Source organism: Leucopleurus acutus, assembly GCF_964270905.1.
Source record: "Leucopleurus acutus genome assembly, chromosome: 12".
In the NCBI taxonomy this organism is placed as follows: Eukaryota; Metazoa; Chordata; class Mammalia; order Artiodactyla; family Delphinidae; genus Leucopleurus; species Leucopleurus acutus.
In genome coordinates this window covers 79,504,806-79,531,884 of record NC_139154.1, presented here as the reverse complement: position 1 = coordinate 79,531,884, position 27,079 = coordinate 79,504,806, and the positions used below count along the sequence as shown (strand labels likewise).

General features: G+C 36.3%; 2 protein-coding genes across 7 annotated transcripts in view; one reads left to right on the top strand and one right to left on the bottom strand.

Moving 5' to 3' along the window:
- The window catches only part of PEX13 (peroxisomal biogenesis factor 13), a 36,418-nt gene extending 32,421 nt beyond the window's left edge, over positions 1-3,997 (bottom strand). The window contains exon 1 of the mRNA XM_082851808.1: positions 3,891-3,997. Within this exon, the coding sequence (XP_082707934.1) occupies positions 3,891-3,982 (92 nt within the window). The 5' untranslated portion in view covers positions 3,983-3,997. The remainder of the gene's footprint in view (positions 1-3,890) is intronic.
- The window catches only part of PUS10 (pseudouridine synthase 10), a 68,313-nt gene continuing 43,968 nt past the window's right edge, over positions 2,735-27,079 (top strand). For 2 of the 6 annotated variants that reach the window (XR_014326648.1, XM_082851803.1), the window contains exons 1-4: positions 4,421-4,507; positions 7,395-7,535; positions 10,053-10,316; positions 11,062-11,148. Coding sequence is in view for 5 of the 6 variants with exons in the window: in XM_082851803.1 (XP_082707929.1) it covers positions 7,410-7,535; positions 10,053-10,316; positions 11,062-11,148 (477 nt within the window). In the remaining variant the exon portion in view is untranslated. Of the gene's footprint in view, positions 3,529-4,154; positions 4,225-4,420; positions 4,508-4,561; positions 4,587-7,394; positions 7,536-8,618; positions 8,717-10,052; positions 10,317-11,061; positions 11,149-27,079 lie in introns of those variants that run through there. The other 4 variants (XM_082851806.1, XM_082851805.1, XM_082851804.1 and 1 more) reach the window with 4 other exon arrangements.

Genomic DNA, 27,079 nt, shown 5'->3' with positions numbered 1-27,079 from the left:
GTGGTCTAGCTAAATCAAAGCAGCCATTAACATTCCCTTAACCAAAACTTAATCCAGAGCAAGGCCCTAACTCTTTTCAATTCTGTGAAGGCTGAGAGATGAGGAAGCTGCAGAAGAAAAGTCTGAAGCTAGCAGAGGTTGTTTCAGGAGGTTTAAGGAAAGAAGCCATCTACATAACATAAGAGTGCAAGGTAAAGCTGCAAGTGCTGGTGTAGAAGCTCCAGCAAGTTATCTAGAAGATCTAGCTAAGATAATTAATGAAGGTGGCTATGCTAAACAACAGATTTTCAATGCGGACAAAATAGCCTTCTATGGGAAGAAGAGGCCATCTAGGGCTTTCATGGCTAGAGGGAAGGCAATGCCAGGCTTCAAAGCCTCAAAGGACCAGCTGACTCTCTTGTTAGGGGCTAATGCAGCTGGAACCTGAAGATGAAGCCAATGCTCATTTACCATTCTGAAAATCCTAAGGCCCTTAAGAATTATGCTAAATCTACTCTGCCTGTGCTCTATCAGTGGAACAACAAAGCCTGCATGACAGCACATCTGTTTACAATATGGTTTACTAAATATTTTAAGCCCACTGTTGAGACCTAGTGCTCAGAAGAAAAGATTCCTTTCAAAATATTACTGCTCACTGATAATGCAACTGGTCACCCAAGAGCTGATGGAGGTGTACAATGAGATTAATGTTGTTTTCATGTCTGCTAGCACAATATCCATTCTGTAGCCCATGGATCAAACAGTCATTTCGACTTTTAAGTCTTATTATCTAAGAAATAAATTTCATAAGGCTATAGCTGCCATAGATGGTGATTTCGCTGATGGACTTGGGCAAAGTAAATTGAAACCCTTTCTAAAAGGATTCACCATTTTAGATGCCATTAAGAACATCTGTGATACATGGGATGAGTTCAATATATCAACTTTAACAGGAGTTTGGAAGAAGTTGATTCCAACCCTCATGGATGACTTTAAAGGGGTTCAAGACTTCCGTGAAGCAAGTAACTACAGATGTGGTGGAAATAGCAAGAGAATTAAAAATAAAAGTGAAGCCTAAAGATGTAACTGAATTGCTGTAATCTCATGATAGGACTTTAACAGATGAGGAGCTGCTTCTTATGGGTAAGCAAAGAAAGTGGTTTCTTGAGATGGCATCCACTCCTGGTGAAGAAGATATGAAGACTGTTGAAATGACAACAAGGGATTTAGACTACTATGTAAATTTAGCTGATAAAGCAGCATCAGGGTTTGAGAAGATTTACTCCAATTTTGAAAGAAGTTCTACTGTGGGTAAAATGCTATCAAACAGTACTGCATGCTATAGAGAAATGTTCGAGAAAGGAAGACTCAACCAATGTGGCAAACTTCATTGTGGTCTTATTTAAAGAAACTGCCACAACCACCCCAGCCTTCAGCAACCACCTCCAATGAGTCAACATCGAGGCAAGACTCTCCACCAACAAAAAGATTACAACTGGCTGAAGGCTCAGGTGATGGTCAGCATTTTTTTAGCAATGAAGTATCTTTAAGGTTATATACATTGTTTCTTTAGACATAATGCTATTGCACACTTAATAGACTACAGTAGAGTGTAAACATAACTTTTATATGCACTGGGAAACCAAAAAAACTCATGTGACTCGCTTTATTGCAATATTCATTCGCTTTATTGCGATATTTGATTTACTGCGGTGGTCTGAATCCAACCTGCAATACCTCCCAAGTATGCCTGTACAGTTACAAGAATGAACAAGATAAATCTCAAAATAAATAATACTTAGTGGAAAAACACTTTGCAAATGATACATACAGTTCGAATATATTTAAAGTCAAAAATATACTGAATAATAATACATACATATATACATATGTAATGTACATACAAAGCTCAATACTGAAGTATAAAAACATTGTGTACAATAAAAACCAAATAGGGACAGTAGTTACCGTAGGAAAGAAGAATGGGAGGGTTTAACTGTTGCTCTAATTTTTATTTTTTAAAAAATCTGAGGCGAATCTGGTAAAATGTTAATATTTCTTAAAGCTGGGAGCTAATACACAAGTATTCATCATCTTACTCTCTACCAGTCTTTAGGTGTTTAAAATACTTCACATTTTCTTAAAAAATGGGAAAATGGTTAATCTTACAAACAGAACTTTAACAGATGCAAAAATAAAACGTCTCTCTTCTAAAGAGCAGTCCAAATTTTTAAAGAAGGTCAAACCACTCATAAAAAAAGGTAGCAGATGCTACCTTTATATTAGCAAAAAATGCTCATCTGCCTGCTAATGCAGGGGCCACGGGTTTGAGCCCTGGTCTGGGAAGATCCCACATGCTGAGGATCAACTAAGCCCGTGCGCCACAACTACTGAGCCTGTGCTCTAGAGCCCGCGAGCCACAACTACTGAAGCCCATGTGCCTCGAGCCCATGCTCCGCAACAAGAGAAGCCACTGCCATGAGAAGCCCACCCACCGCAACGAAGAGTAACCCCTGCTCGCTGCCAACTAGAGAAAGCCTGTGCGCAGCAACGAAGACCCAACGCAGCCAAAAATAAATAAAACAAATTTATTTTTTTAAAAGTAGCATAAAGTGTCATCCCAACTTAATAGCATAATTAAAGCTTACTACTTATGTACCTTCATTATTAAATAAAGTAGCAATTGTGTTCAAACACCTTAAAAAAACATTACAAGATTTTAGAGCATAGCAGAAATACATTCCAGTATGTTGGGGATTTCTATGTAAGTAAACCTACCACAGTAGGCAATGTGACATTCGAGTCTCACCATCTGAATTAAGATGCCCAGATCCACAGACTTAGAGAACAGAACTTATGATTACAAGGGCGGAAGGGATAGATTGGGAGTTTGGGATTGACAATGTACACACTGTTATATTTAAAATAGATAACCAACAAGGACCTACTGTATAGTACAGGGAACACTGCTTACTATTCTGTAATAACCTAAATGGGAAAAGAATTTGAAAAAGAATAGATACATGTATGTGTATAACTGAATCACTTTGCTGTACACCTGAAACTAACACATTAACCAACTCTGCTCCAACATAAAGAATTTAAAAAAAAGATGTCCAGATCCACCCAACACAAAACACGTTCTTCCTGGCAACAAGAACCCATTCTCTATGTGAAATTCTTCTCTTTTATTCTATTTTAACCTTTTTTGAGTTGTAGATCCATTTAACACTGATTAAAACCAAACAAAAAACCACAGGCCTTAGAAAAAAATCACACACTAGCACACAAAGGCCACTCGTAGGCCTCAGTTTTTAACTCCCGCTTGTTGCTTTTCCAAATCTTTATCCTAAACATTGCTGAGTTATGCTGGAAAGGAACGCAAACTGTACAGGCTTGAGTTCCAGTTGTGTAAAAGTGACCTTTTGGGCTTTCACCAACTTGTCGAGAGATGGTTAAAAGCTTTCGAGAGACTTTGCTCCCTGACGAGCCGGGGCCGGGCAAATGCCTCTCTCACCTGCTACGGACCGAAAGTCTTAACTCTTTAAGGTGGGGGTGGCGGGGGGAAGAGAGTCGTGAAGTTCAGTCAGGGTGTCCCCCAAACAGAATGGACAGGTGGTACCTGACCCTTTCTTCCAAGCACCAGCACTCAGACAGGAGCCCAGGACTATCGCTACCCCTCCCGGAAACGTCGCTGCCCAGAGCCGCCGAGTCAGAAGCAGCTGTCTGACACCGAATTCCCCTTGCAGGCGCCCCGGCGGCACTTCGACCTCCCTTACGACTAGGGGTGTGGGTGGGGGCTGGTTGAGAGGGGGAGGGGACACTTCACACCCAACAACGGCCTCAACCGCCTCTTGCCAAGTCCCCGCTATGGCCCACAAAACTCGCGGCCTGAAAAATCGCACACTCACTGGAAAGTGGTGCCGGGTCCTGACCCCGGCCCGGCCCCCGGAATCCGGCGGGTCTCCCAGGGTTTCGGCGGAGGCGGCGGCTGGGACGCCATCTCCGCCTCCTCTCAGATCCCGCTCTGCGCTGGGACTCTCCAGGCCCGAGGACACCAGCCGCTTGAGCGCCAGGCACAACATGCAGAGTGCAGAGCCCTCCACCCGGCCCTCCCCTGCAGTCAGGATGTGGTTTGTGGTGCTTTGCTGTCTGGTATTACAGCCTAGGAGGATGCCACTAACCTATGGGAAGAAACGCTTTCTTTTTATTTGCCTTGGAAAGAACTTCCATTCTAAACAGAGGGTAAGAGCTCATCGATATTTCTGGTGGCGGCTATAATGTCCTAGACGTCAGAGTCCCAAGGAGGCTTCCCTGGGACAAGTCCTGCACCCGGCCGGAGTAATGCCCCACACACCACTCCTCCACCCGCGGGGCAGGCAAGGTGCGTGGCGGCCGGCCATGTATCTTGACTGGTTTCCCTGCAAACAGGCAGGGGAGAATTCACTCAGTCCTCGCGTGAGGGAGCTGGTACTTTTTGTTCTATAGCTCTCGTTTCCTCGGGGAACAGAATTGCTAGACGCAATAGGTGCGTTGTCTTTAGTCTTCCCCGTTCCCTCTGAGGGCTGGAAGGGGTTAAATCTCTAGCTCCGGCGCCGTGGGAGAAGGTGAGGCAGGGGAGGTCTGAGGAGAGGGGGTGAGGACTGCATGCCGGAGAGGTGTGGATGGAGGGGATCGTTTCCTTCCTGTGGGAGAGGCTTTGTTAGCAAGGAGGGGTGAGTGGGAAGTGTTTGGGGACCCGACTGAAGGTGAGAAGGGCTTCCTTGCGTGGCCAAAGGAAAGACTGGAGGTTAGACCTGGGGTTGAACTTTCCAGAAATCTAGAGTAGATTCCACTGCTGAGTGTATCGGTAGCGCGATGAAGTTACGAGCGCCTTTCTTTAAAAATCCACACCCCACCCCCACCCCACAAGACGAATGACACCCTTCTGTATGAAAATGAGTTTTAAAAGATCCCGGGATGTGAGACTCAGCCTGGATTTTGCCTGCTCCTGGCCTGTTTGTAATAAATAGTTTCTGTAATCGTCCGAGAAGTGAAAAGAAAAACCATCTTCTCTAGTAAACCAGAGACGGGGCTAGTTACCATTGATTTGTGGAGCAGGGACTGGATCGCCGTAGGATCCTGACACCTGGGAAGAGATTCTGTTGCAATGATATGTTCCAGTTCTTTGGGTAAAGTAAACACGTAAACGAAAAACAAACATCTTAAAGGCAACCGACAATGAAAACCTTACAGTACGGGATGCATTTCTCAGGGCTTGGTTTCAAAGATAATAAATCTAATATGGAACAACTGATTTCTGATGTCTTATGAAATCCTGGCATTTCAGCGCTGTACATCAAGATGAAACAACCAAATTTAAGAACGTATTTTTTCCTAATGTTAACGCGCTTGGGAAGTCGCTAGATTGTTGCTCGGTGAAAGTGATCTTGAGAAATTTGTAATGCCATTCGATTACTAACATAATTACGGAAGAGGGTTTTGTTTTGCTCTTTTAAGACCTCTTCAAATTACTCAAGACAGGAGATTTCCTAATTCTGAACGGGTTTGGAAACTTTAGAGCCAAGAGAGTATAATGTGTCATTTATTGACTAGCGTGATACCTTTGTTCTAGTGAACCTACTGGAGAAACAAACATTGTCTTTAAGCCAACTGGGGGAAAAAGCATACATTTTAATACAACTATTTAACTTAAGTCTCCTGGGAAATCTTTGATACAAAGTGCCCATCTTAAGCACTCAGTCCTGGATTTATTTATTGGACAGGAGGGTTTATTGGTTTCTCTTTCTGAGTTAAAGGTTAATTCTCAATTAAATGAAATCCTTGGCTTTAGCTAATGGAAAGGCGGAGAAAAAAAGGACGAAATAGAAACAGTTTCTCTGTGATGGGAATGCAGTTGGGATACACTTTAAATGATGATAATCAGTTCATCAAAGAATCCCAACCCCTTATCAGCATCAAACTATTAGATTAAATGAGCTGGGGGAAGGGATTCAGATCGTTTGTAAATAACAATGATCACACAGAGCTTCATTATGCAGAGGTTGTTCTTTACATATTCTGTACTTTCTGGAGCTCAAATTTACTTAGGCAATCCTAATCAGTGTTTCCCAATCTGGGTGTCTGAAAGTTCTCACTGGTGTGTCCAGAGAAGCTTGGTTTTCTTCCCTTCCCCTCCCTGACAACTCACATATTCTGGTACCTTGAATTAGAACCCAGCCACAGGCAATCCGGTTTTTCTGGTCCTGCTTGCTGACCTTATTTTTATGGTGAAGAGTTCCATAGTACTATCTGTTTTCTGTCAAGGATCTATTCTTGATAAGTGGCCACAAACATTTAGAAACTTGAAAGTAAGTAGTGGGTTTTAAAGGGTTAGAAAACACAAACTAATTCTAAGAGTCACATCTTTATAGTAAGCAGTTGGTAAGAGCTTCACCCTCCACAAAAACTAAGTTCATTTGAATTATGAAAATGAACAAATTAAAGGTGCCACAATCTTTTATCTCTATGACCTCAGTACCATAACCATGCAATCATAGTTTTATAAAATATCACTAGTTCCTCATTTTAAAGTAATGTGAGCTGATTCATTAATCAGAAGACCTTTTTTTCCCTCCAAACAGAATGACTACGAAATTTAATTTTCATTACCCCACTCCTTCCTGGCAACAAGAACCCATTCTCTATGTCGTATTTACTTCCAAGTGAGTTTGTTCAAATTGCAAAAAAGTGGCAACTTGTTTTAGATAATAATTACTCAAATATTTTGCACTTTATTTGTTTTTGTTGGAGTTTTTACTTGTGTATGAAAGGAAGATTTTTCTCATTTTGCTAATAGTTGGTTTTTATTTAGTTATTATTTCATCAAAGTAAAATTGATGTTTTTGAATCTGATCAGTTTGCTTTGAATACTTGACTGCTTAACTATCATTAAGGGCAGTCAAGTATTACATAACATAGACTGATCTGATTATTTTTTCTAGCAAACTCATTTCTTATTTCTAACAGGAAAATTTATTGAATTTACAACTCTGTGTTCTCAAACAATACTGAATGGTACAAAATAAAAAGCAAAATTACACTCTGTATTCTTGTTTTCATTACCCTCCTTAGAGACAGCCATTTTTTATTAGTTTTTATTTCTTTTGATTGATTTAGTTATGTTGATGCACTTTATCATAATCCAGAATGTTAAAGTCCTTGACAATTAGAAACTTTTACCTGATCCATCTAATAAATTGCCTTCAAGTTTTTGTTTCAAAATGGATATAATGAAAGGGACAATACCAAATAGTGATTTTCAAATATAAATGTTTTATCTTTAAAGATTTTTATCCTTAAAGGTGACCATATATTTGTCTGTGAAAGTAAAACACAAAAGGTGCTCATTAGTTTTACTTTTTCTTTTTTTCTAGTTGTAGCTATTTAATATGTTTCCACTGACTGTGGAAAACAAGCATGTGGCCCAGTTGTTGCTCAGTACTGGTACCTGTCCAAGATGTATCTTCAGATTCTGTGGTGTGGATTTTCATGCACCATACAAACTTCCCTACAAGGTAAGGGTATTTTCTTTCTTTCTTTCTCTCTTTCTCTCTTTCTTTCTCTCTTCCTTCCTTCCTTTTTTTTTTTAAGTTAAGAAAGGGTCTTAAATCAATACCTGTGTATTTGAGGGCAAGTATCTGTTGATAACTCTTCATTAAATTTTTTTAAAAACTATAATAAAGTAGTTACCGATAATGGTAATTTGGGAATTGCCATTACCATATAAAATGTAAGTTCCTTCTTAAGTGATTATATTTAACATTTAATGTAGTGAGATCTCTGTGAAGCAATTCACTGGTGCATTTAATGTTTGCATAGATCTTTCCTAAAGAATATCTAGACAGAATATCACAAAATAGTGCATCTCACCAGATATTAGTAAAATGTAATGGGGGGGTGGAAGCATGGTGGGTTTGGTTGCCTTTTTTCTTTTTCTGTTTTCTGTATTACCACTTGTATTTACAAATAGGTGTTTGCAACTCTCTAGAAGTAAATGCTTATTATCACTTACCACTATTAATAGCAAAAGTAATATACTGAGGTCTTTGACATTTATGGTAATATACAGAGAGCTTTGACATTTAATAGAATATTTCATATAAAATATATAACATTTTGTGAAATATATTTTATTCTAACAGTGATGTTCTTTTCAGAGGCAGATAGTAATTATATACATATATGTAAATATGTACTTATAAACAGTACGAATACACCACACACACACACGCACACACACATGCACACACACGCACACATACACACACACATTCAGCTTCCTATAATTAAAAAAAATTGCCCAGGAGTTAGCAATGGCAGTCATTTCTCCTATGTATTAGTTTCTATTATTTTGGAAATAATTATATCCAATATTCATATAGCATTATTATATGTCAAGCTCTCATATAATCCTCACAATAACCTATTAGGTAAGTACATACTATGATTGTCTCTATTTTCAGATGAAGAAACTGAGGCACAGAGAGGTTAAGCAACCTGCCCAAAGTTACACAGCTATTAAGTGAGCAAGCTAGGATATGAACTGTCTGTCTGAATCCAAAGCCTAGAATTTGGAGCTAGAAGACATGGATTTGAATCCCAGTTTCACCACTTTCCAGCTTCAGTTTTCTTCTCTGTAAATGGGCGTGATGATAACATCCACCTCACAGGATTTTAAGGGACAATATCTAATAAAGTATGTGAAAACACTTTGAAAACTGGAAATGGTACATATGCTATGATGATTAATATATACATCTATATTTCTTTATACGCATAATGACTATGAAGTGATAAGATTGAGTTTGTGTAACTTGCCTTACAATTTTTTTCAGACACATTTATAATCTATTATTTTATACATATGTTGTAAGTTTTAAAATATATATTATAGAAAGACACTTAGTGTTGCCAACTTTTGTATCGTTTTATATAAATATGAAAATATCTGAGGACTTTTCTGGGTAAATATATTTTGATATTTTCTATTCATGTGATATATGTACACATGCATGTATCTGTACGATGTTATATTGACATTATAGGTCTTAGGTAATAATAAACATATTTGTGTGGGCCATAATATGCCCGTATGTGTATATGTGTATGTATTTCTCTGTTAAAGATTTAATAGGAGAGCTCATGTCTTAATAAAATGAATTAAATTTGTTTGAGTGAAAGATTTTTCCCTTTAGAGTCAGTAAATTGTAATATGAGTGAATTTCAAAAGGATATTTATTCAACAACTGAATAATAAAACCTGCCCAATTTAGACAAAACAGAAGAAAAGTCCTCTGAGTATTTAGATGAGTGGAATGTCTGAAATATGATAGTGGTTTGAAAGGAATGCCACTTTTTACATTCCAATACAAAGAGTGACAGAAATTAGGCAAACCAGAATGTAGTAGAGGGCTTTTTTCAATTAATGCCTGTAAATGGTTTGTAATTATGATGCCAAATTTCAGCATTGCCAGCATCTGTTTGCCTTTGTTTAGTAAATTGACTAGAAATTATTTTTACTTAATAGACTTCTAATCTATGTAATTTTTCATATTTCATATTAAATATTGTACATATGAAGTTTTAGTGGTTGTGAGATTATTAAATAACCTAGCATAGATGGAAATTCAGTTTGCATTTCTATTTGCTAATAATTAGAATTGAAGTTGGGTTTTTGTTTGTTTGTTTGTTTGTTTTGCTGAAATTATCAAGTGAATGACCCTCACAACAGAACTACAGGCCAAATTAATAAATTTGTTAATGGAGCCTTTCCATCTCAGATTTAGGATTTTAGCTTCACTTATGTATGAAACTCTTTTGAAAAAATATTCACACATATATTATAGGAATTAGGTATTCTCTTTTAAATTCTCCTGAAAGCCAGTGCTGGCTAATAAAACTAACTGCTCCAGAACTGATATAAGTCAGCATTGTATAAGTCTGTGATATATCATAATTTTCACACTTCATCTTACCCTTAAGGACATTGTTAAAGGGTCATTACTTTTTTTTATTTTTAATTAACTTTCCAGGAGTTGCTCAATGAACTGCAAAAATTTCTGGAAACTGAAAAAGATGAATTAATTTCAGAAGTTCCAAACCCGCCTCCCAAGAAAATTCGACTACAAGAACTAGAAGATGGGATTGATGGGATGGATAATCTGAGTCAAAATGGAGAGGGAAAGATCTCGATTATTGAAGATGGAAGCATTGCTTCCAAGAACTCAAATTTAAATGTATGCAATGTATGCCTAGGAATTCTTCAAGACTTCTGTGAAAAAGAGTTCATTAAAAAGGTAAACTGTTTTTTTATTAATGTGCGATTCATAAAGATTTTCAGTTCTAAGGCCTAGAATTCTTGTATCCAAAGGAACAGTGCCATTCGTTTCAACTTGTTTCACACAAATGGATCATTAGAACGTTTTCTTAATTTTTTTTAAAAAAGCCTACTATTCTCAAATTACCTTTTTATCAACATGTCTGAAAATTAATGAAATATGTATCCATGTATTTCAGTTATGAGTGCTGTTCAACTGAACAAAAATGTAGCAATTTTCCCTTTGCTGTTTAACATAGCTAAGGAGTTAGAGAAAAGTTCTTCTTTAGTCATACCTTTTAGTGTCTAGAAAAGACTAGTGTTACAGCCTTGAGGAAGGTACATGATTGAAGGTGGGATTGCTTTTTGTTTCCAGGTATCAGGAGTGCCTATTTAGCTTTATTTTGTTTAAGATCTTTTCTGAATTACCAGGTGACTTAATAGAAAAGTATTTTGACATTCAACAGGTTGTTCTGCAGGTGAGTCCTGGCTCTTTTGGCACCTTGTGATATCAGTCCTCAGGGTCATAGTTGGCAAATATTTGATTTCAGGATGTTTGTGAGAGTTTCCTACTCAAAGGTAAAAGTTTAGAAGTTTTGCAGTGTCATCTCCTGGACCAAAAATTCATGTTGTGAAGATTAGTGTAAAAATTTGAGCAATTCCTTGGAATTTATATAATACTTCTTTATGTAATAAAAAATACTTTTTATGTAATACTTTTTTAGGTGTGCCAAAAGGTTGAGGCCTCTGGGTTTGAATTCACCAACTTGGTATTGTCAATCTCCTTCCCACCACAGCTATCTGTAAGAGAGGTAAGGTCATTTACATACGTAAAACTATATGTGAAGTACACAATAGAAATTTCTAAAAAAACAGGAAAGTATAAATATTCCTTCCCATATTATATTTTCACATTTTATGAATTTATTGAATGACTGAAAGCATTACATTATTATAGTTGCTTAATGATGTTGAGTGAATGGATGAGAAAAGGAATTATTGGTTCAAGTTAGTTTATTCATCACAGTACTGCCATCTTTTTTAAAAGGTCCTAATTCAGTAGCAACATTCATTGAGTGGCATGTTGGTCAGAGAAAGATATTTGACCAGGACTTCAGAGATCTTTTGGGGCAGATGTATGTGTTTTATAATGGTCCTAGGATAAGATCATTTTAATTTTGATGAGCCTTCTCTTTTCCAGAGTAAAATATAAAAAGACGGCACCTCTTTTAGTCAATGGAAAAAGGGAGAGAAATAGCCTCATATTTATTTTAACTTTTTTCTTTTGGTAAGTGAAAAAAATAATAGTAGTCATTATTGTAATGTTCCTGTGTGTAGAAACTGATGTGAAAACACAAAACTACCTTTGTTAATACTGTTAAATGTAGTATAGAGAGAATGGCCTCTGTAACCTCAAATTATAATGAGCTGTAAACACATCTATTTATATGTATGAGGTATATTTTCCCTAAGAATCCCAAAGCATCACCTTACATCTTATACCATCATTTTCTTTGGGTGAATATGTTTATTAGTCCCTAAAAGGCTAAAGATTGACTTAAGACTTGTTGAGGCTGGATAAATGATAGAGAAGAGCTGGGAAGTGAAAAAGAGTAGAGTGATTTTAAGTAGTATCTCTGTTGATGACAAGATAATGGAGCAAATGGAAGAGTAAAGGCAGTGATAATGATAATACTGAGGTTTATAAACACTTAAAGTCATTTTCTAGTCAATCATCAGTGCATTTCTCACAGATAGGTCATCTCCAGGGTCCAATTTTGGTGGAGAAAAACAGACTTCCAAAAGCTAAGTGACTCACAAAAGCTTTCAGTGTTTGAGTAACAAAAATAGGAAAAGAAATATATTTTCTAAGTGTGGTTATATATCTTACTACCAATCTTCATCTCAAAGTTTATATTTTTACGTTAAAATTTGTATTGTCCATTTTTACCACATGTGATGATTTTAACAATATTAACTTAATATTTGTTAAATACTTATGAAGTATTTATATTCCATATTAGAAATAGAAGATGCTGTTTTAAAAAATAGAATTATTCTGCATAAACTCTTCTTGTTTTTATTTATTTATTTTTGGCTGCGTTGGGTCTTCATGGCTGCATGAGGGCTTTCTCTAGTTGCGGCGAGCGGGGGCTACTCTTCGTTGCAGTGCGTGGGCTTCTCATTGCGGTGGCTTCTTTTGTTGTGGAGCACGGCTTTAGGCACGCAGGCTTCAGTAGTTGTGGCTCGCAGGCTCTAGAGCGTGGGCTCAGTAATTGTGGCTCACGGGCTTAGTTGTTCCACGGCATGTGGGATCTTCCTGGACCAGGGCTCGAACCCATGTACCCTGCATTGGCAGGCAGATTCTTAACCACTGCGTCACTAAGGAAGTCCTTAAACCTACGTTCTTATACTTGGGTTTAGAAAAACAACTGCCAAGTAAAGGATGAGGCAGGAGTGGCTTGAGCTATGTTTAATTGGAAGATTGGGATTGACATATACACACAACTATATATAAAATAGATAATTAATAAGGACCTACTGTATAGCATAGGAAACTCTACTCAATACTCTGTAATGACCTATATGGGAAAAGAATCTAAAAAAGAGTGGATGTATGTATATGTATAACTGATTCACTTTGCTGTACACCTGAAACTAACACAACATTGTAAATTAACTATACTCCAATAAAAAAAAAAAGAGCTGTGTTTATAGCGATGGCTTAGGAGTTTTAGTTAGTAGCCCAGTGAGAATTATGGGTGTGATTAGATAAGTTCTCTGGATTTTCATCCAGATATTAGAAGTATAGTATCTGAAAAGATGAAGGTGACAATCCTTTTTACTCAGTGCTGACCATTCCTAGAGTACCGTAGTCAGATGGAATGTTCTACTTTAGGAGGAGCAAATACAAATGGGAAGGCATTTTGTAGTAGTCCCCCAAACTTGTGAATATGTTATTTTGCATTTTTAAAAAAGGGAGCGGAAGTAATTAAGGTTAAGGATGATGAGATACAGAGATTATCCTTAATTATCTAGGTGGGCTCAACCTAATCATGTGAGTCTTTAAAAGTACCCTTCCTGGCTGAGGTGGTGGTAAGAGAAAAAGGTGATTGTTTAAGAATGGTCAGAGAGATGCAGTGTTGCTCACTTTGAAGATAGTGGGAGGGAGCCATGAGCCCAGGAAAATGAGTGGAATCCGAAAGCTAGAAAAGGCAAGGAAACAGGTCCTCCTAGCCTAGAGCCTCCAGAGAAGAATATGGCCCTATTGACCCAGTGAGACCAGTGTCAGGCTTCTGACCTAAAGAACTGTAAGATAATAAATTTGTGTTTTAAACCACTAAATTTGTGGGAATTCGTTATAGCAACAATAGAAACAAACACATTTAGATGAGTGCATTTAGAATGCTGGAGACATCTGAACCCTGGTCACAGGAGCTGCTGCCAAAGGAGCTTGGGTTATTTAATTTGGAGAATAGATGATTTAGTGGGACAAATTTGCCCTGCTTAAATATTTGAGGGGTTTTCTCCTGGAGAGATAGAGTAATTTTCAGCTGTAAGGAGGATTATCCAAAACAGGATAGACTGTTTTCAGGAATGGTGAGTTTTCTGTCACCAGAATGTTTAAGCCAAGGCTGGGCAACTACTTGGCAGATATATATATATAAGGAAGTTGTGAACCTATAGTTGGTTAGACTAGAGACTTTGTTCAGCCTTTACAAACTTCAAGATCCTATATAGTTTTAAGAAAAATATTTATTATAGTAATTTTTAAATGTTACTTTATATTCATGATTGATTCCTCTAAACTCCTACACCACATTACATTACTGCCACACTAAAATTACCATAGAGTGAATAACCCAGACTTATGCTAATATTAGGCTAACCTGGTATTGATGGGAAAAGAGCATTCCAAGTAGGTCCTTTTAAAAGTAAGCACTTTAAAGTCCTGTTCTTCTAGGTTTATCTTTACTAGTACAGTTCAGTAGGGGGCAATATTGTACTATCAGTTTGGCCTACTGGCCCCACCTCAGGAGCAGCGTGCGGGGAAACAGTTGTTTACTACTGACTTTTTTGGGTTTTGTTTTTAATTTTTATTGGAGTATAGTTGATTTACAATGTTGTGTTAGTTTCTGGTGTGCAGCAAAGTGAATCAGTTATACATATATCCACTCTTTTTTAGATTCTTTTCCCACATAGGTCATTACAGAGTATTGCGCAGAGTTCCCTGTGCTCTACAGTAGGTCCTTAATTACTATTGACTTTGAATGTTAATTGTCCCTTAAATGTTACTTTGGTCGTATGAAACACCTACTTCTCTATATGCAACTTGGTATAGTTTGAGTTTTATTTGTCAAATCAAAACCTTTTTTCTCTCATTTGTTATACTTTGTGATATTTCCATGCTTTGCACTAAGTACTATAAGTTATACACAGCCCTAGAAAAGTAGCCAAAAATAAAAGCAGTACCATTTCTGTGGTAGCAGTTTATATTTACAAAGTTTTTCTTTTCTTAAATTCTGACAAATGGGTATTCAAAAGACTTTGGATTTTTACTTAAATCGGTGCAGTCTTAGCCAGTTTGGGACCATCATCTCATTAAGAATCTAAAGAAAGCAATGACTCCCTTGTCCTAAAAATGCATGTATTCAGAATTTTGCATGTATTTATATAGGCCTCTTAAACTCCCAGCCGTTATTAACCTAGGATCTTTCTTCATTGGACACTCCAGTAATTTTCCCCCTCTGTGATTGATTGATGTGCTTACTTTTTCTAAAGGGCAATGTTTTTTCTAATTATGATTAGCTCATAGTACAGAATTTGATGAAATCTCTGACTTCAAGTACAGAGAGCTACACTTTCAATTTCATATTGTATGTGTAGGCCTGAGCTGGCTATCTTCATTCATTAACCCAACTCTCTAATTTAGCATGCATATTTTCTACATTTTATTCATTTTCCATGACTTCTCAATTTTTATTTTGTATGACAACACCTTGCTTAAATCAGTTTTTGTTCTCTCTTACCCACCATTTAGTACCAACTTAAGGTTCACTTCAATCGATAAACTTTCTGAGCTTACTAAGGAGTTTTCAGACTTTGTAACCCTATTTTTTGGTTAGGTTTGTTAGTTAAGACTTGCTTCAATCTTTATGTGGTCCATTTATCCATGCAAAGCATTTTTACAAGGTTGCTGAATGAGGCACTGAAAAACATGCAAAATTATAGCAATCACTGTCTCGGCCTCTTAGGGATTTTTCAGTAGATTCTTTATGGATGGGTTGGGGGGATGTAACCTTGCTAATGTTTTGCATATACAGGCTGCAACATTTTAAGCCATTCAGAGGACATGCAGCAAACCCATCTTCCTTATGAGAGGTGACCCCAATAGCATACCTCTGTGAGCACAACATCAGTATATGGAAGTCTGCATGATCAGAATCACAGAATCATAGATCTGTAGGAGACCTTGGTGACCATCTAGCCTCATTGAAAAATGACATGTATATGGTTGTGATTTGTCAGAGCTCTGGCCATGCCACCATCTCAGGTATAAATCCCTTAAAACCTACTGAGAATCTTTGATGGAGTCCAGGAGTTCCCAACCTTTAAATCTCTGAAAATTTAACGGATCCCCAGTGTCTGTGAATTGGAAAGAAGGTATGTTTGGATGATTTTTTTTCAGCCTCACAGATTGGGATTACTTCACTAATCATCTCACTCATCTCATGTGAAGGGGGGGAAGACCAAAGCTTGCCCAATGTGTCACATTTATTGGAATTTGGGTTTGTCTCCCTCATTCACGCTTTTTTTTTTTTTTTTTAAATCCTCACCATCTCTCCATCTTTTATACTTAGTCATGTTTTATTTACTTAACTACCTTGGCTCTATGGGCATTGCCTTTTCTTAACTACTGCACTTGGTAAGCCATACACTCGAGAAGGATCAGGGGACAAAAGAATGATAAAATCTAGGCAGAGCTGTTGCATCAGGGGGAACATGGGACTAGACATGGGAGCAGGTTCAGGATTCTGTTATTCCATCTACAATTGGGACGTGTGTTCCAAGGAAGAAAGGATGAGTGACCTGTGATTAGTCAAGGTCTTTGTAGAACCCAAGTCCTGGTTAGTTTAGGGTGGGCAGTCAGCAGTCCAGCTGTCAGGGAGTCAGAGCAGGTATTGAATAGGTTTAATAACTCACTATTAGAGGGTACAGTTGCAGGGAGACCAACAAATAAAGCAAGAACCCTTTCCTGAAGTCACTGAGCCTTGTAGCAAGGAAGAACAAATCATATTCCCGCGAATGAGATGCCATGGTGAAGTAGGACAAGGAGCAAGGCTAATTCTAAAAACCATCACAATAACGTATACTGGATTCAGGAATGCAGTTGGCGGAGTATTCAGACATATGTTTAAATACTTGAAGGTGCGTATGTTTACTTCCTAGCTTTGCTTTTTTCTTGGCCTGAACCAGCTAAGTATAGGCAGAGGAGGCAGCAAGAAAGAAAAGGTTGCTATGGCTAATCCACCAGTGTGGGTGGTTGAGAGGTAGCAGGGTGTGTTAAGAGCATGAGGCAGCCTTAAAATTTTGAAGTTTATGTTTTAATTTGTATGGTCTTATTCCATGAATTGTCACATTTTGCATCTTTAAATTTTTTAGTGAGAAATGGTTATATAACAGAGTTAATAGAAATACAAGATGAAGCAAATCCTTTTTCTATTTCCCCATCAAATGCAACATATTCTCACATTGCTACTTACCAACTGTTGAGTTCCTTACCAGACTTTCCTTTTTTTCATTCAGTTTTAGGACTGCATGGCCTAGTGGACTAAGTTTCAGAAAAAGGGAGCTTCTAAATTAGACTCTATTTCAGATTTCTTTTGTTACATAGAGAAGTCATCTCAATTACCCTTTTTGCTGAGATCACCACCATGTTTTAGACTTACTAATTCTCAACTACTAAGTTATTATTTTTGAAAAATCATTCATAATAATTTATATATACAATATATGTATATAAAGTGATAGTTTATATGTGAAACAGCCACACCACCACAATGTGTGCTTATGTTTTAGGAGCAGTGAGATACAACCCCTTTCTTGGAAAAAACAAGGGGCAGTAGCTGCCACCATTTATTATTTGTAGGACAGTGTGCTGCCTGTGCTGTCTCATTTAATCATAACAACCCCTTGAAGTAGGCAGTGTTATTATTTCTATTTTACAGATGATGAAATCGAAACTCAAGGTTACACTGCTAATAAATAACAGAGCTAGGATTTAAACGCTCATGTATCCAACTCCAAAGTATATGCTTTTGATTATTGCTGTGCCCTACTTACTACCTACACTGTGATTTGGTCAGATAGATATCAGAAGTGGGTTATTGTGTATCTGTGTTTACAGGAGAGGCTTAGTCTAGGTTTTGACCTTTACACTCAAATGGTATAGTATCTTCAAAGTTAGGGAAAGGATTCTTGGTAAAAGTATATATATATATATATATATATATATATATATATATATATATATAAAATATATATATGTGGAACCAGAGCTCTTGTAATATTTTAACAAGAGTAATAATTTAACAAACATGATGATAAACCACCAATTTATTTGGTGATTCTCTAAAATTACAACTTTGAAAGTAAAATTAAAATTACATTTTTTTATCACTTTCCCACCACACTTGAGGTCAAGTTTTGTTATCAGATGATTGGAATAGGTACAGAAGAGGTTTCAAATCAAATATCTTTTTACAGCAGATGTCTTAAAATAGAGGAATTTCCATTCACTTTTGTGAGGAGCTACTTCTGTTTTTCCTTTAATCTTAGAACGATTGATAGGTGTGTGTGATGATGAATTATTATGTTATTCCCTTAATAATTAGAGGTGGGCATGTCAGGATTTCAGCCATGTCCTTTTGTCATGTGTACTTCCAAATATCCAAAAAGAGGGAGCTGGTGCCACCCTGAAGTCAGACAAATCCAACTTCATTATTGACTTCTCAGAAATCTTTTCCTTGAGAAGTAGTACTGCTACTTTCTTACCTTTAAAAAAAAAAAAGAAGAATTAGTAGTATTGATTAATGGTAGTGCTACAGCTGCTCCTGCTTCTTTTTTTAAAAAAAAATTAGGTTGTACTGCTTAAAATATTGGATGTTATCTTTACAAATCTTTCCTTTTATTTTTTAAAATATTTATTTATTTATTATTTTGGGTGCACTGGGTCTTAGTTGCAGCACGTGGTATCTTCGTTGCGGCACATGGGCTTCTTAGTTGTGGCATGCGAACTCTTAGTTGCAGCATGCATGCGGGATCTAGTTCCGCGACCAGGGATCGAACGCAGTCCCCCTGCATTGGGAGCACAGAGTCTTACCCGCTGGACCATCAAGGAAGTCCCACAAATCTTTCCTTTTAAACGAAACTTTGTTTTTCCTTACCAGTATTAATACAGGATCAGTATTAGTGGAATCTATTTTCTAGAGTAAATACCTTTCAAGGAAATGGTATCTGAGAATTTTTTTTCCTAAGAAAAACTGGGTATCTTTTTCGTTGCCATTATTTTTATTATGCAGAGTTACCTGATTTTTTTTAATATTAATTTTTTTTTAATTTTTTTAATTTTTTTTAATATTAAATATTTTTCAACCAGTTTGGACACTCATCGTTTATAAAACTCTCATGTGAAAGGCCTTAGTTTAGCATTGGATTGTCGTTTCACAGTGTTACTTCCTTTTTATTGCTTGTAGCTTTGGGTTTAACAGTTAGTGGGTCGGAGAGCAGATGGGTGTATGGCTGTCTCTACAACCTTGACAAAAGTGCTCAGAGCAGGTACTGGCAGAAGGAAGAGGGTAAGTTTTTTATTTAAGAGGTATATAATTATATAAATTTTTATTTAAAAATTTATATGTATGGCAAATTAAAGAGTCATATATTATTTTTATTATCATTTAAAAGCTATTCAGAGAATTCCCTGGTGGTCCAGTGGTTATGACTAGGTGGTTTCACTGCCGTGACCCGGGTTCAATCCCTGGTCAGGAAACTAAGATTCCACAGGCCGCGCAGTGCAGCCAGAAAAAAAAAAAGACAAAGTTATTCATATAAGTAACTGTTGAAGTATTGATGTGATTGAAACTCTTGATTCATTTCTCTGGTGGAATCTCAGTTTATCTCTGAGGTAGTTGTTAAAATGTTATTGTGAGTATCTGGGCAGGTATAATGTGAGGGGAACTAATTTGTGGGGAAAAATAAAATGGATTTTATTTAGATGTGGTCATGAAGTATAAAAAAGGAAATGAAATAATGAAATAGATGCGTTGGTATCAACACAGGTAGCCCTTTTATTCTTATATAAAGAATCATGGGCTTCCCTGGTGGCACAGTGGTTGAGAGTCCGCCTGCCAATGCAGGGGACACGGGTTTGTGCCCCGGTCCGGGAGGATCCCACATGCTGCGGAGCGGCTGAGCCATGGCCACTGAGCCTGTGCGTCCGGAGCCTGTGCTCCGCAACGGGAGAGGCCACAACAGTAAGAGGCCCATGTACCGCAAAAAAAAAACACACCTATTAGAATGGTTATTATAAAAGAGACAAGAAATTGCAGGTGTTGGAGAGAATGTAGAAAAAGGGGAACTCTTGTACACCGTTAGTGAGAATATAAATTGGTGCAGCCACTATTGGAACACAGTATGGGGATTCCTCAAAAAATTAAGACTAGAACTATGATATGATCCAGCTATTCTACTTCTGGGTATTTATCCAAAGAATACAAAATTACTAATTTGAAAAGATATATGTACCCCTATGTTCATTCAGCATTATTTACAGTAGCCAAGATATGGAAACAACCTAGATGTTCATTGAAGGATGAATGGATAAAGAAGATGTGGTATATGTACACAGTGGAATATTACTCAGCCATGAAAATAAGGAAATCTTGCCACTTGCAACACTGTGAATGAAACTTGAGGATATTACGCTAAGTGAAATAAGTCAGAGAAAAACAAAACTGTATGATTTCATTCATATGTGGAACTTAAAATAACAAATGAACAAATAAAGCAAAACAAAAACAAACTCACAGGGGACTTCCCTCATGGTCCAGCTGTTGAGAATCTGCCTTCAAATGCAGGGGACATGGGTTCGATCCCTGGTCAGGGAACTAAGATCCCACATACTGTGGGGCATCTAAGCCTGCACGCCACAACTAGAGAACCCACGTGCCGCAACTACTGAGCCCACGTGCTCTGAAGCCCATGCGTCACAACTAGAGAGAAGCCGGCACACCACAACGAAAGATCTTGTGTGCCACAATGAAAGATCCTGCATGCTGCAACAAAAAGACGCGACACAGCTAAAAATAATAAATAAATATTTTTTAAAAACCCCTCCAAACTCACAGATACAGAGAACAGATTGGTTGTTATCAGAGGGAAAGGGGGTTGCAAGATGGATGAAATGGGTGAGGGGGGTCAATTGTATGGTGAAGGATGGTAACTAGACTATTGGTGCTGATCATTTTGTAGTATATACAGATGTCAAATTATAATGTTGTACACCTGAAACTTATATAATGTTATATACCAATTTTATCTCAATTTAAAAAATCAGGGCTTCCCTGATGACACAGTGGATAAGAATCTGCCTGCCAATGCAGGAGACACAGGTTTGATCCCTGGTCCGGTAAGATCCCACATGCTGTGGAGCAACTAAGCCCACACACCACAACTACTGAGCCTGCGCTCTAGAGCCCGTGAGCCACAACTACTGAAGCCTGTGTGCCTAGAGCCCGTGCTCTGCAACAAAAGAAGCCACCGCAATGAGAAGCCCGTGCACCACAACGAAGAGTAGCCCCCACTCACTGCAGCTAGAGAAAAGCCCGTGTGCAGCAACGAAGACCCAACACAGCCAAAAATAAATAAATAAAATAAAAATAAATTAAAAAAAACTTAACTCATTAAAAAAATAGAATCATAATATAAAATAGTTTCTATTTAGAATTCAGTTCACATCTAGGATTTAAATTTTTTGTGAAGCTGGGGTGTTATGTGTATTGATAATATTTGTTCATTTGGTATTATCACTATAAATTCATATTAGAAACTGTGAGAGAATGATTTTAGTGAGACTTTGGGTCGTATTTCTGAAAGCATTACCTGGTAGAATCTCTCCTTATGAAGAAAGTGGGCATGTACACTCAAGCCCTATTGAATAAATCAGTAACCAGGAACGAATGCTAAATTGGTATTCCAAAAGATTTTTTAAAATGCAGACATGTATTCAGGGCACTTCTTCTGGATACATTTTTATTCATGATGCAACCTGAGTTATTTTGTAAATAAGATTAAGATGCACCACATGTGTCTTTTGAAGGGCTTTTAATCATACTCACTACAGGTATAGTGTAATGAATCAGAGTGAGTGTTCAGATAAACAATATTCAATTAGCATAGAGACTTTTTTCCTGAGCTTGTGATATAGTACATCTGTTGGATAGCTTGTTGGACATCTTAGGTAGTCTTTTTCCAGTTTGTTTTGTCTTTCATGTTTCTCACATTTTAAGTAATTGCCTCATAGGAAACACAGAGATTACATGATGTGAGTCCTTGAAGTTGAAATCTATCCTGGAATAGAAATATTTTCATTTTCTTTTTAGCAATTTATGTTATTATATTCATCAGCATGTAACCCCTTCCTTCTCACAGATAACCATTGTTTTTACTCCGAAAGCTAGAGTTGAAATGGGCCTGATTTTGAACTTCATATAAAATGGAATCATAACATGATAAATCTTTTGTGTCTGGCTTCTATCATTTGATGTTATTTTTAAGAGATTCATTCATATTGCTATGTGGAGCTGTAGGTTGTCATTGCTGTACGGTATTCAGTTGCATGAATATACTGCAGTTTATTCATACTACTATTAACGGATATTGAGGACATTTCTAGTTTTTAGCTACTTTCAGCAGTGAAACCATCAACATTCTTGAAGCTTATCCTAGTGCACATATGCAGGAGTTTATCTATGGTATATGCCTATGAGTGGAATTGCTGAGTCATAAGGAATACATTTCTTTGAGTTTATCAGATAATGCCAAACTATTTTCAAAGTGGTTGTACTAGTCTACATTCCCACTTTCATTTATTTTGATCTTTAATTTCTTTCAATAATGGTTTACAGTTTTCAGTGTACAGATTTCACACATATTTAAAATAATTTGTCCCTAAGAATTTCATTGTTTTGGGTGCTCTTGTAAGTGGAATTGGAGTTTTATTGCATTTTCCAATTTTTCATTGCTGATCTGTAGAAATGTAGTTGGTTTTTGCAGACGTAACCTGCAATCTTGCTAAACTTTTAAAAATAGTTCTAATAGTTTTGTTGTAGATTCCTTAGGATATTTGACCATGTTTTTTTATTACAAATTCAGATTCTTCAGTTGATAGTGGGTTATTCAAGTTTCCTATTACTTCTTCTGTCAGTTTTGGTAATTTGTATCTTTTGAGGAATTTGTTTCATCTAAGTTGTCAGATTTATTTTCATAAAGTTTTTCATTATGTTCCCCCTTCTTATGGTTTAATGTTTTATTCCATGACAATGGTAATGTGTGTCTTCTCTTTTTTTCCTGTGATCTGTGCAGCTAGAGATTTACCAATGTTATTGATCTTTTCAAAGAACCAGTAGTTGGTTTCATTGATTAATTCTGTATATGTTTATTTTATATTTCATTGATTTCTGTTCTTTATTATTTTCTTCCTTCTACTTATTATGGCTTTAATTGTTCTTTTTCTGTCTTCCTAAAGTTGGGAGCTTAGATAGTTTATTTTGGGTTTTTCTTCTTTTGCGCTACAATAGCAGAGTTGATTAGGTGTGCTAGATGCATATGTCCAGCAAAGCCTAAGATATGTACTATCTAGTCTTTAACAGAAAAATGTTGCCAAGGTTTGCTCTAGGGGCTATAATAACCATCTTTATCTCAATCAGGAATATTATAATCTTACAACATTATATTTCTATTTTACTGTTCTTAGTGCAATTGTATATCTGTTATGTCTGTATACGTTTTAACCCTACAATACTGTTATAATTTTTGCCCTGAAATACATATCTTTTAAAGAAGAGATGAAAACAATATGCCTACCTATTATATTTACCACAAATTTACCATTTCTAGTGCTCCTCATTTCCTCTAGATCCAAGTTGCCATCTGGTGTCATTTCCCTTCATGTGACTCATGACCCCCACTGAAAAGACCCTCATTTTACCTTCTCCAAAAAAATTAAGTAGTCTTTTAGAGGAGTTAGGGCAGGTCATTCACCTGGCTAAATGAAGTGATGTGGGGGATTTGAAGAGCTACCTCTTTTTTCAAACAGATTTTCAGTCAAACTTCCTTATTTTGCTCCTTCTATCCCCACTTCCAGAATTCCATGGTGGTGTGTTTACTCCTCAGACTTTCGTTGATTGTGGCGTATCAGTGCCAGTTTAGGTTTCAGCTTTTTGTGTGTGTCTCTGTCCTTTACCATTCCTCTATCTGCTTTCCAACTTCCAGATTTCTAACTACACTCCCACTGTCCCCATCCTGGTGGATTTTATGCTATTTTAACAAATCTCGTTATTTGTTGTTTTAGAGGATTAGCAAAAGTACATACCTGAATTTGATATTCTCTCTTTACCCAGAAGTCCAAATACATTTGCTTACTTTTAAAATATAATTTTTGCATTTGTCTCATTTTAATTTTTATTATAGTTACATTATTTTTATTTACTACATTAAACAAATTACCAAAATCAAAGTATACTGTCTAGTTTCTTTCATCTGTGAGGTTAGAAATACTTTTTTATGCTATAAACAACCCTAATGGAAATCTGTCAATTTAGTTTTTATTTTACAAATTAATTATATGGAAAAATATGAAGAAAAGATATTCTTGAAGAAATTTTATATTCTTTTTTGGCAGTTAATAGTAGCGTTCATACCCAATAATGACATTTACAATGTTTGCATATTTTAAGGTTATATAATGGAGGAGTGGTAGGTGGAAGAAAAGGGTAGAAAAAATTCATTACCAATTAGACTCATGAGTATATTTAGTAATCATTTTTGACATCTCATGAACTTAGGCCTTTTTTTTTGTTTAGTTATTTTAGCTTCTATTTTTATATCATATTGTACAAATTAGTGGTAGTATATGAATAACTCATCACACTGCCATTTTCTAGAAATGCACTTGAAATATCCCAGCCACCAAAGCCTTGTCATTAGATCTTGCCATTAGATAGTCTTCACCAAATTATTCGTAGGAATCTGTGGTTCCTTTTTCCTTCTTTTTCTCTCACTGTCTCCATCTCTTTCTCCCCCTTTCCCTCTCCCTTACCTTCCTGCCTTCCCTTGCTCCCTCCCTTCCTTCCAAATACTATATCAAGGTGTCCTAATGAAGATATTGGCAGGATTCAAACTGGACAAAATTTAAGGTCCAAGGGCGCCTGCCTTTCTCCTTTCCCCAGCGTCATACTGCATTTTGTTGTTGGGTATATGGTTTGATCTGCCTTGATCATTTGCCTTTAGGTTTTGCACACCCGTTAACTAGCATTCATGGCTAGAAACTGGCCCAGTGCAGATGATGTTCCATTCTCAAATTCACAACAAATCACCTTCCTTAAACTTTTAGACTAAAACTAGAACTGAAAGTTTGGAAGGGGCAAGGCTTGAGGAAATCCCCTTTTTTGTTTAATGTGCATTACTAAACAGAGTTAGGAGACCTGCATTATAAAAAACAATTAACATTTTAGTATAATATCTCATTTAAACTTCCAATTATGCAAGAAACAGCATTCTCCCTGTTTTACAGATGAGGAAACAAACACCAAAAGGGCATTTAATTGCCCCAAATTACTTGCTGCTAAGTAGGAAGAGAACTTGAACCCAGTTCTTTCTATTTCAGACTCCCATGCTTTTTCCAGGATTCTTTTTGACCTTCTTCCCATCCCGCCTCTGACACTACTTAGGCAAGTTCCTGGAAAGAAAAAGTGGTAGGCACACTAAACCTTACCAGATCAGAGGAGTTTGTCATTTATTTGGAAAGATTTTGTTTGAACTTTTCAGGACATTGTTTTAATAAATTTAGAAAGCCTCCAATATTAATACCTTGACACATAAGCTATTTCTCAAATTATAATAAAATTCATTAACTTGGAGAAAGATTTTTTTTCTAAAAATAAGATCATGTTATATGGGGTGGGGGAGGGTGTTGTGTGTACATTTTATAGTTTACAAAACATTCATTCTGTCATCACAGCACTTCTAAAGATAGCTATTGTATTTATGGGGAATGAGGTTTACATTTAAAATGGGCAACTCTTCTCCTTGAATTGATTAAAATTTTGATAAGTATTTCCAAATTGCCCTCCTAAAAGATGTTACCAGTTTACAACAGTGTATTACAACCTTGTACCCTTGCCCAAACTGGGTATATCATACTCTTTCGTATTCTAAACCACGCAAAAATTATCTTGTTTAATTTACACTTGTTTGATTTTCAAGTGAGGTTTCACATCTCTTTTGCATGTTTATTAACCATTGGGGTTCCTTTTTATTTGGTTATTTGGCTCTTTAAAATTGATTCGTAAGAGCTCTTTGGACATATGGTTATTGCTCCTTCGTCTATTTTATTTCTTTCAGCCTGTCATTTATCTTTGTTTATGGTCATTCAACAAACTTAAATTTCTAATTTTTGTGGAACTTTTCAACTAGGAACAAATTTCTCTACATTTTTTCAATTCTTTGTTTGGGCTTACAATTATTTTACAGTTTTCATCTCACATTTCATAAATTTATTCGTATGTGGGTTTTTTTAACGTGTTTTCATTTTTTATTTTAATTGTAATCTGAGTAGGTTTTTTTTTTAATAACATTTTCTATTTGGTTACTAGGAAAGTAATGTGTGTATGTTTGTGTGTCTTGATATTTATCTTGTAACTGCCCAACTTTCTAGCCTCTATTATTAATTCTAGTGATATTCCTCTAATAATAATTCTATTATTAATTAATTCTGAATTAATTCTAATTCAGTTGGTTATCTAAATATGCTATTACCTTATTTGCAAATAATGATCATTATTCTACTCTTTTTTTCCTACTATTTATGTGTATATTTATTGTATATGTGTGTATGTATGTATGTATGTGTGTGTATTTATCTTATAGACTTGACTAGGACCTCCAAAACATGTTACCTAATGGTAATACAAGTGACTCTTGTCTTAACCCTCAATAATAGGAATGTTTCTAGAGTTTAAATATTAATTATGTTGTTAACTCTTTTCTGATACATACTCTTTATCTATTTAAGGAAGTTTGCTTCCATTCCAAGTATAGGAAGTTTTTTGAATCAGGAACAGATATTTTGCAGACATATTTTTCTCTTTTTAGCTATTATTATAGTCAAGTAAATGAATTGATTTTCTTATGTTGAACTTTTGTTGTTTTCCTGAGATAACATTTTTCAGTCATTTTATTTACATAAAAATTTGACTTATTAATATTTTATATAGGATTTTTACATATATACATAAATATGTATGTATATATGTAAATAAGAATAGCCTATTATCTACCATTTTTATGCTACCTTTGGTTTGGGTATTAAATTATGTGATTAGATTACATATTGGATTATGGTTTGAATATTAGATTATGTAAGCTATGTGGATTTAATTATCAGGCTTTCTATCATTTTTAAAA